The sequence below is a fragment of the Tympanuchus pallidicinctus genome, unplaced genomic scaffold (assembly GCF_026119805.1).
Source record: "Tympanuchus pallidicinctus isolate F22 unplaced genomic scaffold, pur_lepc_1.0 scaffold19, whole genome shotgun sequence".
NCBI classification, from domain to species: Eukaryota; Metazoa; Chordata; class Aves; order Galliformes; family Phasianidae; genus Tympanuchus; species Tympanuchus pallidicinctus.
This window is the reverse complement of record NW_026294710.1, coordinates 10,442,730-10,459,118: the sequence shown is the minus strand read 5'-3', so window position 1 is coordinate 10,459,118 and position 16,389 is coordinate 10,442,730. Positions and strand designations below refer to the sequence as shown.

General features: G+C 41.5%; 1 protein-coding gene across 1 annotated transcript in view; it reads right to left on the bottom strand.

Annotated features, from left to right (window-relative positions):
• Nucleotides 1-15,987, bottom strand: part of FRMD4A (FERM domain containing 4A) — a 351,201-nt gene extending 335,214 nt beyond the window's left edge. Inside the window, exon 1 of the mRNA XM_052681194.1 lies at nt 15,870-15,987. Coding sequence (XP_052537154.1) covers nt 15,870-15,914 — 45 coding nt within the window. The 5' untranslated portion in view covers nt 15,915-15,987. The remainder of the gene's footprint in view (nt 1-15,869) is intronic.
• Between the last annotated feature and the right edge of the window lie 402 nt (nt 15,988-16,389).

Sequence of the window (16,389 nt, the reverse complement as noted above, 5' to 3'; positions counted from 1 at the left end):
CTCAATCAGCCCCCTAGCTTAGCCTTGGGCCAAAAAGGGGCTGCAAACTGACCCATAACTATCCAAATATTTACTGCATGAATCAAATTTCATACAGGCAATTTTCAGTGGACAGCAGCAATTTAGTTAAATCTGCTCCACCCAGAAATTGCCACCTGTGCAGGCCACTAGAAATCATGAAAATAACGCTGGTCTTCCCAACACCAGGTGGGTGCTTTATCTGCAGTTTAATGTTCTTTCCTGATTTTACTGCAGGCCACAGCGTTTTTAGTTGTTGACAGTGCAGTCAGATGAGTTTTAATTCTGTTCAGCTATACAAACATATGTATTCCTCCAGCAGTCAGCAACGAAAGTAAAATAGACTCAATTTTTACAAACATCAAACACAGCCCACATACTTGAGTTACATAAAAATGTTTGGCATAGTACAAAATTTATAGCAGCCCATTTAGTGCAAGATGCATCACAGCAAAATCTTGATTTGAGTAAGTGTTTGATATTCTCATGCAGCCATTTCTGCTAACAGGATTCATAAGTCACATTCCTCTAGCATATGTAACTTTAAAGAGGACCATTCACATTGTATTTAAATCTCACTATAAATTTCTCCAGAGGAAAACCTACAAAGAATGCAGTCATCCTTATCAGCCAAGGGAGACAAATGTCCAATTTACAATGATCTAAAAGATTTGGAAGCAAAAATGAAAAGGAAATATAACTTTTTTTTTTTTTTTATACAATATTTGTGGAGTTTCTGTTACAGTAAAGGTCCGGCCTCCAACAGTAATCTGGAAACCATACTAAATCAAACACATGGTGGCATATAGAGGTATGACTGGGAGAAAGGGAATAAGTTTAAGATGGTCCTGGCTGACTGCTGGCATGGAGGGAGGGAGATAGGAGCAATGAATTCCCAGCGGGAGGTTCACACTTCTTCCTAAGGGGAAAAAAACAGATTCATCTACCAGTGCCAGTGATGTTCTATCCTGTGCTAAAAGTGTAGGCTAATCTTCAAAACATGACTTTTCTTTCTTGTAAGTGGCATAAATAGTACGATAGGGAATGATAACCTCAGCATATCTGCCACAGATGAGAAACAGCTGCAGTTACTGTTCCCCAGCATATACACAGAACTTAGATTTTATTTGTTGCAGAGTAATGGAAAATAAATTCACCCAAAATGTCATGGAAGAGCACAGAGAGCAAAAGGACAGATGGAGCATCCACGTGACCAGCATCTCAGATGGTAAGTAAGTCCAACTCACACTTAGGTTGGATATTAGGATGAATTTCTCTTCTCAGAAAGTGTGGTGAGGTATGAGAACAGATTGCCCAGGGAAGTGGTGGAGTCACCATCTCTGGAGATGTTTAAAGAAAGGCTAGATGTAGCTGTTAGGGATATGGTTTAGTGGGCATGTTGGTGATAGGTGGATGGTTGGACTAGATGACCTTAGTGGTCTTTTCCAACTGTAGTAATTCTATGATATGATTCTATGGTGTTGGTCCTTTGGATGGCCAAGGTCACCCCATGGGCTCACATTTAACATTTCCTGCAAGCTTAACTTTCAGCTACAATTGCCTCGACTCCTGTCATGTGTAGTCTGCTGCCCACCAAGGTCTTTAACACTGCTGAGGGAACATTCCAGAAGGAAAAATTACGCAGTGGAATATAATATTAACATGTAGAACCACAGACAAAATTTGTTCCAGAGGAGGGCTACATTTTGAGATACTTCACAATGGGCCTTCAATAAGAATATCGACAAACCCAGTGTAACCCAAAGAGGTAGTAGAAAATCTAATAGTACCTCTCTTGTACCATGTAGGACACAGTGCAGCTGATCTTACTGCTTACCAGAAGGACACCTTCAGACAATTTAATTCTGGCAATGACAGTTTTTCTGATTACAGCAATTTCCCCTCCAGATGTTGTGCTCTGGAAGCCTTTGCTGTAGTTTCCCACCCTATAGTGCCTTTGAAAATGCTGCAGCCCAGAGATGCTACATACAGAAGATGTTTTCTCATTTAGACCAGCAGCACTAGAATTGACACTGATAAAACTGAGGTAAAAGGGGAGACAAGAAGCAAGTGAGGAGAAAAAAAACTTGCTTCTTTCAACAGAGAGGTCCTGTCAGCCTGCATTCAGGTGGAAAGATGGGCTAACCAGACTCTTGAGATGGCTCACATGGCATCTTTTTGGAGATTTGGTGGACATCTCTCTCTATGTTTCCATGGGACAGAGGTGATTTTTCCTTCATAGTGTCTGGTATTGGACCAAAATTGGATTTTTTTTTACTCAGAAGGTGGTGAGGTACTGGCATAGGCTGCCCAGAGAAGATGTGGATCCCTGAAAGCTACAAAGGCCAAGTTGGATGAGGGCCTGGGCAGCCTGATCTGGTGGGTGGACACCAACCTACCAACAGGTGTTGGAAGTGGATGGTCTTTAAAGTCTCTTCCAACTTAAGTCATTTTTTGATTCTTGGATTCTACAGTTCTGTGATCCAGAAGGCAAACTTACCTACTGAGCATATTCCTGAGTGTCCTGATTCTGGAAGCACTCAGAAGTCCATATCCCTGCTCCTTGGGTGTGCTCTCAACCTTCCTTAGAACCTGTTTGATGCAGACACACCAGCAGTGTGGAACTGGGACAGGCATCCCCTGCATTCCACCCCATAAAGTGTACTGTACCCTCTCACCTTTGCTGCTATGCTCAATTAGTTCTCTGTGCTACTTGAAGAAAAGCAACTCCCCATATCAAAGTCATTTTTATGAGCGTGAAGCTGTTAAGCATCCAGCAAAAATTCACTTTGAGACTTTTTAATTATAACAAAATGCAAAATTTATTGCTGAAGTATCGTTTTTAAGCAGACAAATTAAAGCGACAAAACCCACATTTTGTTGACAATTTGTACTAATAGGAACTGAATATTCAGGCAGTTGGTGACTGATATTCCAAACCATTTTCTCTACTGCTGATTTGCTCATCTGAGTATTGCTCATCTGAGTCTCCCAAGAAGGTAGCGATGAAACTACTGCAGCATGGAGTCAGAAGATGTGTGTCATACAAGGAGATACTTCACCTTCCCTTCCCAAGATCCCAGCTTTAAGCCTCCCATTTCCAGCAAGTTTCCAGCTCCCTTTAATCACGGCTGAGTCCCCTCTGCTTATCCTTCTCTATCAGGCAGTCTCCTAATTTCTTGTGTGCTTCCCAACATGCTTCAGGCTCAGCCCAAGCACTTCCTTACCCACGCCACGAGATCTCATCCTTCCTCTCCACTAAGGAGAGGCAGGGCACCTTCCACTAAGTATGAACCTCAGCATGTAATGAGGAGCTTTTTTGCTACAGACACATCCAAAGGCTTGTTACAGAAATGAGATAAAGATAATGGACAAAATAAAAAATAAAATAAAAATTTCAAAAAGAAATAAAATAAAAAATGCACACAAGCAACAGTATGGAGTTTTTCTCCTTCAGATATCACAGCTCTACATTTAGGAGTCCAAGGAGACCTTAGCAAGGAGCTATGTGAGAAGTATTAACCATACTGGTTATGGCTACCTTCCCACGTTAATGTTTAAGAGACCTATTATATCCACATTTATAGTTTCTTCTGGGTTGCTTCTCTGTTGTTCATTGACTTGACTGATGTCTTTAGACAGCAAGAGACTCGAACGGAAATTAACAGAACAAGACTGATCTGCAGCGCCCCACAGCCCCATTTCCTTATTTCACACCACCTCCCAACCCCAAATCCTTTCCCACATTCCTTGTCCTTTCCTTCTGCAGCATCCCTAGCCCCTCACTTGGTCCTCCGCTTGTGCTGCCACCTGAGATAAGGTCATCTCATGGCATAACCACCAGCCACAATGTCCTTCAGATACAATTGGACTGTTACTACCATTGAATACACTGCAATATGAGAGCAAATGTTCAGCCTTCAGAAGACACGGAGGACTCTTTTACATCGTGCTGGATGCCATGTACAGGCAATGCCTTGTGAAAGGGGTACAAGTTGCAAGAAAATGGACCTCGGTTTCTCTGGGCACTTGGAGAACTGACTTGAGAATTTTCCTGGCTTGAGAAATGATTACATACAACATCACTTGCAATGCAGTCAGATTCAGACTCCATATAATGAATTCTTCCTTCCTTTGAAGCCAATTGGAAAGCCCTGGACAATCACTGCTGCTTCACAGTGAGTTTAAGTGACATGAGTAAAAGCCACTGCTGTCAAAAAGAAGGGCAGCAGCTTAAAACAGAGATGCTAACCTTCTGCCCCTTGAAGTTACTGGCAACATTTCTCTTTCTTTCAGCATGAACAGATTTAGACCTTGGGTATTTGCAGATGGAATATCCTAGAAGCCACTCATGGAGTAAAATTAAAATCACAATTTTAGCAATTGCATTTCTTTCAAGTAATGACAGCACAAAAGATAAAGTAACACATCTCTGTTTCTCCATGTGTTTAGAATTGACTACTGCAGTTTTTATCTCTGTTGTTTTTGTTTTTTTTTTTAATTTAAATAGTCTTCACCCTGGAGAAAAGAGCTCCTTTGATGTTACTGTTGACCTTTTGGGTTTATTCTACATAATTTTTTTCCCTCAAAAAGGTTCCCACCTCTGCAAAAGACAGAAAAATAAATCAAACTCTGTTTCTTTAATCCTAGAAGCATCCCACATTAACCTCAGATTTCAGATCAGCACTTTAATTTTTCCCAACAAGTTTTTCTATACTAAACCATGCAGGAATAAGATCTTCCCTTTGAAAACTGTCTCCTAACTTATTTACTAGCCTACTCTAAGATTTTGGTAAGCTAACTGTAAGTTACCTTTAATGATCCACCTTCTGAGTACTCAGGATCTAGTTATTCTTCTGGTAGGGAACATATGAGGACAAAAATTCTCACATGGGTATTTAGGATCATACTGTATAAACAATTACAGCATTCAGTGTCTGCAAAAAATCAAGTGGTAAATCAGCAGTGAATATCAATTATACATCTGCTGCATCGCAGAGGCAGATGGCACTTTAATTGTACATCAGAAACATTATAGACCATTTTCCATACCCCAGCCTCACTGAAATTGTAGCTTTAGCACCCCAAAATATCAAGGTAGTGTATGCATGCAATGACTCATCAGCAAGAATTCCTTTCTATTTGAAAATAAATATTCCACCAGTAAACCAATAATAATCTCTAAGATTGGTAGCTCTCGTACAGCAAAGCCTGCTATCTTGATCAAGGTAAGGACTTCTGTCAGAGAAAAGAAATAGACTGACTGCATGGGTCACAGCATTCAGCTCAGAGTGTGAAATTCTCTCAGACTTTGGAGATCAATGAGCCAAATTCTTTTGATGGCATCTTTAGAAATTGGAAGAAATGTCACAGAGATAAATAGAATTATATGGATTTACACTCCCTTCCCCACTTGATCCTAAGAGAACAAAGATCAAATCCTCCTCCCTCAGACAGGAATGTTTTTTGCAACGGTTCAGGTTTCATGGAACTTAAACAGACTCAATATTACAACTATTGACTGTGGAGAAATCAATTGACACCAAACTACGAATGGAAATAATGACCCTGGCTAGCCAGAGGCAGTTATGTTGATGCACAGATACCCGAAATGTTGTGAATGCTTACTTAATTAAATATTACTAAAAATTAAAACTGACCGTTTTCTTACTCTGTGACTGTTATTCAGTATGTATAGGCTTTGGCAATACAGCCACTCCTACTCTATTATACCTTCAGTCGAGCACATTTCAAAAAAGGATTTGCTTTTCTTTACTCCCATTATGCACGAAACTTCTCTGTTTTATTTCTTTGTTGGTTGGGTTTTTTGCTTGTTGTTGGGGTGAAGGTGGTTGCTTGGATTTTTATTGTTTTTATCCCCTGTTCACTCTCATTTCTCTGTGTGGTCATATAGCCTTAAAAATGTCTGATAAATCTCAGTATGCATTTAATTGTGCAAGTCAATTACATTCATTCACTCCTCTCCTCCCCAAATACATTTGGGGCTACCCACTTTTGACAATTTTGTTCTACAGTGTGGGAACAAGAGCCTTTTTTGGAGAGAAATAATGAAATGTTATGGTGGAATCTCTACTTGGAAGTGGTATTTTCAGTAAACCTCTAACCACAGACAAACCAAACCAAAACATCCAGATAGGATCCATGTCCAAAACACCAGATACCCTCTGGACTTCACAGCAAAGGTTTAATTCCTATTGCTGAATCAAAGGGAAACTTCTCACAGATGATTCTCTAACTGTTCAAACGTAAATGGTGCATCCGAAATTCAGAAACTTAACTGACCTAAGCACTACTTCTCCAAAGTAGTAAAATAGATGAAATAAAGGGATGAAATATTCCTACAATGCAAAAACCTTTAGTGCTCAAACTAATGCAAACAGTATGTTTTGCTTTTCCCCTCTTGGAAGGCACTGGACAACAAAGAGGCTGTTAGCTAATACAAAATACAGAGGATGAAGAGAATTCAAGAGGAGAAGTCCATCAGAAGTAAATGACTGTGAACAAATAAACTTTTGCTTGTATATTTCAGTAAGGATGATGAAAAAATGAATTTCTTTAGTGATGAAGAGGGTAATACAAGCAATATTAATAATGTTAAGCAATTCCTCTTTACAAGGAATTGCTTAATTCCTGACTCCAAAACAAAATTTCAAATGGGGGAAAGAACACTGCTAGGAACTCTGGAAAGGTACAAAACTTCCTCATCATTTTCGTCGTGCCATCACTGTATTTTTTGCTGGCTTTAATTCTCTGTCATTAGAGCTGATTTGCTTCCTCACATTCTCACAAAAGCCAGTGGCCTTAGAATACTGATTCAAGGATTTTGGTCTGCATGAAAGACTCACCCTAGCTTTAAATACAACTAAAGGAAACAGCATTCAATATAACACTGCATTTAATATAGCAAATAAGTGCTTGTATTACTGTCTCTTTAAACAAAGATATGTTTGGTTTCATTAGCAGTTCTTTTGTCATTAACCAGAAAGTAAGGAATTTCTAACTACACCAACTTGCCAGAGAAAGAAACATTTTTCATCATTTCCAGAACTGTGATTTCAGAGTTTTTCATTTTCAATAGAAATATCACCCTCCTACTCTGGGTGCTCCAACCTACAGAGCAGTCTGAGGGGCAGCAAAATATGCAGATTTCCTGACAGTTCCTGCTTGAGATGGAAGTAAGAAGCCCTTCTGTGGGCAGTAGGATAACAGGAATGAGGGTTGTTTTTTGTGATTTTGGTCCATCACCAAATGAATTAATTTAAACAAGAATCAAACCAAGCCCGAGTTCTCACAACACCAATACCACTAACCCAGTATGTATCCACACCATCTCTGATAAGGCACGTGAGCGGAGGGGCTTTTGCTCAGTCCTCATCCAGTCCTCTGGGAATGGCCATAAAAGCACAACCTGCTCCGATCCTCTGGGAATGCCAGCACTTTTAGCTTTGTAAAGCTAGATGACCATTCTCTCAATTACTTCAGCTATTTGGTCCCTGCTTTTAAGAATGTGGGCAAACTCTAATCTTAAAAAAAAAAAATGATGTCAATACAGAATAATTCAGAACAGTCTTTGCTTCTCGATCTCTGAAAAGAGAACAGAATAGGGAAAATGGGTTTTTGAAGAGCTCGTGACAACTTTTTTTCTATTTCAATAGCTTATATAATGGCAGTAATAATGACCTTCACTAGACATTTCCTTGAGTACTAATGACCTGAGGTTAATGGCCCAAAGCACATTTTTATGCAGTCAGCTATCACAGCCAGCAATTAATTACCAGGAAATACAATGGGCTTTGACCGCTGTGGCTCAGTTAGCCTCATATTACTCAAAAATGAAAAACATCTCAATCTTATTTACTGTGGAGTTCTCCCAGATTTTACTTTAATATATTAATGTAAAAAATAAGGGAACTCAAACCTATATTAAGCCAAACATATGTTATGCAACATTCCTCCATTAACTTCGCACAAATTACAGAGCCAAACCAGAGTGTCTTGCAATACAACGATCATCACAGCCTACCCACAGGTGGAAAAATATTGTAGTGCAAAGCTCTTTGTGAATTCTGCTTCTGTACTAGAAAAGCCTCCCCCAGGATAATCTTCAGCTCTTTGGTCGCTGTAAGTGGGTGAAAAGAAGGGAAGACAGAGGAGAATGCTCTGTAGAGAACAATCTGTTGTTAGCAAGTGGGCACTCCGGGTAAAGATATGAAGCAGAAGGGATATTCTGCTTTTACCAAGTTGAAGAATGCTTCAGAATCCCTGTACCTGAGACAGATTTACAAAGAATACCAGGATATATGTTTTTTGAACTCAGCTTTCTGTTCTCATTTGTTACATTTTATTATTTGAGCAATGTATCCTGAAAACAAATGGGCTCAAATCTCATTGTTCCTGATCAGTTGTTGGCATTTTGATACTGTCACTAACTTTTGGAATCTCAGAGAGCTAAAGCCAAGCACAAGACTAACGCTAAGAGGTGATGGTTTTAATCTAGGGATTACCAGTTTTAATCCCACGAAGGATGTAAGAAAGAGCTAACATTTTGTGTGTAGGTCCATTCCTCTAAACAAGTTTACTTATTTGGCATTCACTATTGTTTTTATTTCTCTGAAATATAAACAGACACTTCTATAGATCTCTTCATATCTAGGGGACATTTTGAGGACAACCTCGGCTCGCTATCTTCCATCAAGACTTCAGAATAGCTACCTGGTCACAGGAATTGCTGATGGACAAGCGTACGTTAATTAGGCTCTCAGTAGGACTGGCAAATGAGATGGGACCCTTCCAAAGGAAAGGAGGAGCCTCGTGTCATGGACTTTGAGAGTCTCATCTCCAGGCAAACCAAAAATTCATCTAAACAAGAGAATGCATATCACCTGAAGGAGGTGATGGGTTCGGGTTAGTTTGTTACTCACTAACATTAAAACCTCATGATGAAAGAGAACTTCCACCTGAACTTCCAGGAAGTTCCATCTGAGCTCTAAAAAGAAATTCTTTAATTTGAGGGTGACAGAGCTCTGGAACAGGCTGCCCAGTGAAGCTGTAGAGTCTTATTCTCTGGAGATATTTGGAATTCACCTGGACTTTTTCATTTGAATCCTACTGTAGGAAAGCTGCTTTAGCAGGGGAGTTGGACTAAATGATTTACCGAGGTCTCTTCCAACCTGTATGACTCTGTGATTCTTTTAAATGACTAATTTCAACTCCTTTCTACGAATTTCCGTATTTGTTGATATTTTAAAAAGGAAGGATAAAGAGATGTATGGTAATAATGAATGTATCTCCCTGAAGGGCAGTGGGGAGAATCTACCTGAAATTTGTCATTCATGGCAAGTGTGGAACACTGATCCCCTGGCAGCAATTACAGTGGCTACGTAGACTTGGCCAGAGAGAGCCTAAATCTGGTCCAGTCCCCTTGAGCAACCCAGCATACAGTTGGGGTGTTCTGTTTTCAGGAAAACACAGGAAAAGAAGCAGTTGTTGCAGTTGTTGGTAGACTCGGTGAGCACACGTAATCAGCCACCTGAGTGCAACAGCTATGGGCACCAAATCTCAAAAATTTACATTTTCATGGGATTTAAGGTGGAAGAAACCATGTGGGATTTGTGTCTCTGAGCCATGGTGTACTAACCACATTAGCCTGTCAGAGGGCTGGATCTATGCCACACTGAGAACTTAAGAGTTCAGTAATTATGGAAGTATGACATTCATAACCAGAAGGCAAAGAGCTGAATAATTGCAGCTGCCCAGTTCTACAAGCCCTTCCCTTCTATGGGTAGCTATTCATAGCCTTGCATTTTAATTGTGGTAATTACAGCATTTTATTTTGTTTTAGTGATATCAACTTTTCTACTACTTTTTATTTTAAGAAAATGAGTGACACTATTCTTTCAACTGTAGACAAGAGGAGTTGTCATCTTTAGTGATCTATTCAAACCATTAATATGTTACATTTCCTCAGTTGTAGAAAGGCTCTAATTACTCATAATGAACATTTACTGAAATGCACACTAATTCACTTCCACAAATAGCCATGCTCTCTGCTATGATACAAAAATAATAATAAAAGTCAATGGCTGTGCATCTCCGACAAGAACATTTTATCAGTCAGTCAGAATGAGCAGCTGGAATAAAAGGCACAATCATATCCATAATGAAAAAAAAAAAAAAGAGAGAGAGATAATAAACCTGTAATTCTTCTTACTCTTGTTTTAAAGTGGAATAATGAATGGAAGAATTCAAATTTGCAAGCATTATGGCCTGATTCTCCAACAAGATTTCAAGACTTCAGGAAAACGTAAGTGCAGAGGAATGAGGAAAAAGAAAACTGATGGTATGTGCTGCAGAGAACCGAAGGGAGAATGATTTTGTAGGTGAGTGAAAGGTGACATCCAGCACAGGGAAACTAAGAGCAATCCCAGGAGCTGTTTAATCTCTTTCAGCTGTATTAAATCACTGTGTTTGAAGTCTTATTTTGAGTTTATGGAGGCTTGTAGTACTGCTCAGGTACAATTCAAAGTATCTTATCATTAAGAAATAGCTAAATTACCGGGCCGAGGTAGCAAGCAGTGCAACACTGAGTAGGAATTTGCTCTCATTCCATACTCCAAAAGAGCAACCAGCTCAGCTCAGCTATTTGCTGCTTATGAAGCCCATTAGCAAATGAATGCCAAGCAGGCAGGGAGCATCCTGCAGGCAGGGTTCCCCCCCAGGCATCCCTGAGTGCCACCACACATCACTGCCTGCTGCCTGGGCCTTCTGTGAGGCTAAGCGTGAAGCCCACACACCTGCACAGCAGAAATATCTGCAAAAGGAGCACGGAGAGTGCTGCATAATCATCTCACCGTTCAGTCCTCCCCACAGACCTCATTTCAGATGTTGAGCTGGAGAGGGCCAGACACCAGCTGTGCAACCAGTTCCTTAGGGAAGGTGTTGCTCATTCCGAAGCAGCTCCACTTACAGCCAGGCCTTGTGGCTGGGGCACAACAGCTGACATGTCACACCCCTCAGTGTCAAACAAAGGCTGTGACAACTCCTACCCCATGCAAAGGTGACAAAGAAGCAGGAGTTGATTTAGTGGGAGGAACATTGCCAACTGCAGCTTGCCTCCCAGGTCAGTGCAGTCTGAAGGTGAGGTTACAGGCAGGAGGTTTGAATGTCAAAGGCTTTTGCATACTGTTGACACAAAGATAATTTAATGCTGAGGTGAGGAAGGGAGAAAACAATGATCTCATTCCTCCAGTGAAACTTTGCTGCTCCCAAAAGTTTCAATATGATCCTCCAAGCCAAGCTGCCATTGCTGCAGATCTGTCCAGAGATTTGAGTGGAAGAGAGCAGAGGTTTGGGTTGTCTGTATGGAGGAGGGGGAAAGGGTGGTGTTCAGTTCTGGCTTTAAAACACATAGAGCTTCTCAGCCCTGTTTAGTCAGTTTCCCAATTTGCCTTCACTAGGGCAGACTTCAACTTTGGGCATACCAAAAATATTTAGCGAATCCATGAAATAATTTATTAAATATTCAGAGCACTATGAAGTCCAACAGCTTAGAAGTCAACAAATTAAGGCGTGGACTTCATGGGATTTAGTAGTGATACAGTTAGTATGTATGAATGTTTTCAGGGGAGATCCTACAGAATTTAGTGCTGTACTTCATGAGAATGGTCAGATTAATAATATTCATGTTTTTCTAAGGACTTCAGTTTAGCTTTGATTGAGAAATGGAAGACCAACCCAGGAAAATCCCCTCTGAGAGGGGAACCAGAAGCACAGCTCTAAACTGAGATACTCAGTGGGCAATGACATGGGGATGGCAATTGTTTCTGCAAGGTGTAACTATTGGTCAGTTTTCTCATGGCCTCTTGCTGCAGGTTAGAATCATAGAATCATAGAACAGCTTGGGTTGGAAGGGATCTCAAAGATCATCCAGTTCCAATGCCCTTGCTGAGGGCAGAGTTGCCAAATCAGGCACTAGATCAGGTTGCCCAAGGCCCCATCCAACCTGGCTTCAAACACCTCCATGTTCTGTCTCTGAGATCTGTAGCAATGCCTTCAGTCAGGGAACAAGGAATCATCAAGGCAGGCAGCCCTTACCATGGGTCATCCAGCTTCTTGCTGTTCATCCTGGGCAGCAATTTGAACACACACGTTGAGTTCATGCTCCGAATTCCCTGTTGGATGCTTTTTTTTCCTCTGTAACTCCAGAGTTAGCTGGCTCCCACCTCGCTATCTCAGATATCTCAGATCCACTTGTATCCTAACATCAGCTTTGAATGTAACTCAGGCACAAATAATAATTTTCAGAGCATGGAAGAGTGTCACAGAGTGCTCTGAAATAAAAGACAGTCCTCCAAACACGAACAGTCACCATTACCTTACTAAGAGCACTTGTTTCCTAAATGGTATGCTGTTATTTCTTCAAGGAAAAATATTGTGTACACAGAGCAGGGAGGGCAAGGCTGGGTTATAAACATGAGAAAGCTTCAATTTGATGGAGAGGGTGAGAGGAACAGGCTTGAACTACAGCTTCTGGAAACAGAAAACCGTGTTGCTCTTCTGTATCATTTTAAGAATGTTTTGGACTAATTGGTACGTGCCGTGCTGTATATCTTGCTCATCTGAACCTCTGTTGTCACTTAACACTCATTAATTAGCATTATTGCTACAACCTACAGCAGTTTGAAGGGAAAGACCTTAAGAGATATTTTTGTGACAAGCAGTAATGTTGTCTCGAGAGACGCCAGGAATCATAACTTACGGTGCTGTTAAAATTTATACAATCAATATGTCTGTTGCTTTAAAATTTTACAGCAACTAATAAGATATAAAGACATAAAATGCAACTAGACTTGCACTGATTCCCATCAGCATTAATGATCTTAACATAGCAGGTGTTATCGTTCCTAACAAGACAGAGTATTTGCTATTTCATGGTTCACAAGAGCTGATGAAGCCCCACTTTATTGCATTAGATAATGCTACAGGCAGAGGCTCTTTGGGCACAGCTCTGCCAATTTCCCCCACGATGAACCAATCTGTGCACCTCTGATCACTGCAGCAAAGTGGAGGCAGGGGTCCCACATAGCCAGGCACAGCCTAGAGTTAATTACAGTAAATTTCAGACACCAGAAGAGAAAAAATGTAGTTCTAATGACAGATTGCATTCTTTGTATGAAAAGAATATGTTTGGATAATACATATATAAGACTGAAACTCTCCTTTATAGAGAATTTTTTTCTGGTCTAGAAAAAAAAAAGCTCATAAAGAAAAAAGAAAAAATCATCTAAGTATTAAACAAGCTAGAAAACAAGACCAAAATAAAAACAGATACAATCCAGATAAATCAAGGTCTTTGGGTCATCAACATTTATGTCACTACACCAAAATCAGCCCCATCCACTTAAGGCTACTGATTTAATGGGATTCTCCCATGTGCTTCTGTCTGCACATGGCAGCAGCTGGTCTGGGAGCTGCTTTAGGCCCTGTTAGCTCCATGTGCTGAGTAGCATACATCAGGCAAGGTACTGTGAACTGTCATCATGGCTGAAACTCAGCAATGTCTTGTGCAACTCTGTTGGGACATTTTGATGCTGGATACCTATGTTGTGACTGATGCTGAACACATATGGCCTGTGCATGGTTCTTCTATTTAAGGAAATCCTCATCTCCTGGAGATGCCTATTTCTCTTAACTGACCAAAAAGGAGTTTTGAATGATCAAACTCCTAATCTAGGTCACACTTTTGTGCATCTAATTCCAGTACAAAGTGAATTAATGGCCCTGAACCTTAGGTTTTTTTTACCTGCAAAGTGCTTTGCAGAACTCATCAAGAAGGGGATGTTTTCAGACTGAATGTGATGTAGTACTGCCAAATTGTTGTCTTAAAAAAAAAAACAATTAGAGCGTTGGATGCATATTCTGTGTGGTATTGCAAGGGAAATGCTATACTGAAATGTTTCTCATTGCTAAAGAGCTCTCTCAAAGGAGAAAGCCCATCAGTGAATTGAATGCTACCTCCGTGGACTTCCCGAAGACATCTAATCCTTTAATCTCTGGAGAGTGGCAGTTCTGGAAGAGATGCCATTATAGCTGCTCATCATGGGATGAATTATGCAAGAATTTACTATTGATTCTAGGGAAGCCTGCTCAAGCATGCAACAAAAGCCATGTGGAGAGGACCAGGTTTCTCCTGTTAACTAAACTGATTCATAGCCCAAGAAAATATAAGGAATAAAAATACCAAACAGATGGCAAGATGAAGCATTTTAAGTCCCAAATTACCTTTTTCACACCCATTATAAACTTCTAGTACCAGCTGATTCCAGAGCAAGTAGTTACACAAGTCCTTTCCAAGCCCGTAAGTACATCCCCTCCACCATCACCCCAACCGTCCATGAAAAACCTCTGATCCAATGCATCCACACAGGTCTGGCACACCACAGTAACCCTGCCCAGGTCTGTGCCCAAGATGAAGAGATCCAAAGGGTTCAGGCTTCAGGCCAGAGCTGTAGAAACACCCTCAGCACCACAAAATGCCACCGGCACAAGGTCGTACACTACAGAACGTTAAATTTAAAGAGAAAATTGCTGTGGGTACATTAGCACTGATGGACACTTAGCTCCAGGAATAGATATGAGGGACAGAGAGAGAGGTTTGACTTGAAATTAGGAGAAATTAAGAGTGAAACTAAAAGCATATATGGCAAGTGATGACAGGCACCCATCAATTTATCCTTGAATGAGGAAAAGATGGAGGGTATTTAAAAAGCCAGGAAGGCCAGAAGTAAGCAAGAGGAAGTTAAATGAGCTTACACAGCACATTAGACCCTGGGAAATATAAAACTAACCATGTGGTGGTTTAATAGCATGTTTAGCATTTTGAATAATGGACGTAAAATTTGCTTTTCTCAACTTGACCTTCGTTACCAGCCCTGAGTGCTACAGATCCTGCAGCGTGCCCTTGTAAAACTCATCATGTCTCTGAGTGCCGGGGACCATTTCCTACTGCAACCAGAAAAGAGATCCACAATAATTATATGTGTAATACATATATATGCATTTGTGTGCACACACACATGCTCTTTGCTTATAACAGCTCTCCAGCAGGAACATTACAGTGACATTTAAGCAGAAAAATATCCAGCAGAGGTCTTACACTAAAATTGTTTCTGATGCTAGTACATAGAAAATGGCAACAAGAGTAAAGGAGGAAAAAAGCCCCGAAACAGTGCAACTAAACAACTCTAATACACCACCAGAAGGGTTTTTTTAATTGCAGAAGGACAAGAGGATGTATCTGGACTCAGCCACGTGTTATGCTAAATAATCTCCTTTGAATTATTATTAATATGCAGAAGTTGGGGAAGTAGGTCAGTAGCTCAACACGTTGCAGCAAATAGCTCAGATAAATGCCAGTCATTGCCAGGTCTGCAGTCTGACACGGGCTGCAGCGAGCCGAATGGCGACAGTGGCTCAGAGCAGTGGTCCCCAAGTGACACAGCACCCAAGCACCTGGCTGCAGGCACAAACCCAGCTCTGCTCTGCATTTCAGTCATATCAGGAGCAACACGAAACATCTACAGCACAGCGTAAATCTTGCATGCAAGCACCAGTCAGAAAGGTGACTTCAGATCCCTGCCATGGCAGTCTATAAATATTGCGGGATGGGCACCTCCACCTCAGCTCCAGACGAACCCCTTGCAAAGTTCCCTGTGACCTACACGAGCCCAGTGGAGGCTCAGGCAGAACTCTGAGGATGCTGTGCCCTGCAGCCCTGCGGCTCAGCATCCCTCACCCCCTTCCATCCCCACCGGCTCGCAGCAGGCACTCACCATCAGCAGGCTGAGAGCAGCCTCGGGTGCACGCTGCACGGCCATCGCCTCTCCTCCTACATGCAAATCCTCGGCTCAGCCCTCGGCCCTCCGTCACGGCACGGCATCCACAGAGTCCACGACTGGCTGCAGGGAGAGAAACCCCAAATCGGGGTCGGAGAGCGTTGGCAGGAGGAGGGGAGGATGGGTGAGGGGGTGGGGAGGAGGGGAGGGAAGGGAATAACCTTCTCAGTCAGGGAAAGAGGCTTAAGCTAGGCCAAATTTTACACCGGAGAGAGGAGGAGAATGAAACGCAGAGCTTGCTGCAGAGAGGAGATAGGGGAGCTGCAGGGTATTTAAAGCTCGCATGCACGCCGCCACGGCGAGGACACATCAAACACCTACGTGACAAGTTAGGTCCCAGCCATCCTCCCCCTGCCCCGCACGCTGCAATTAGCTGGTTGTTAATTGCCGTTCTTCTTCCTCTGTCGACCTACGTGCTTAGGTCAGGTATAACTGCCGTGCCCCTGTATCTTCCTCT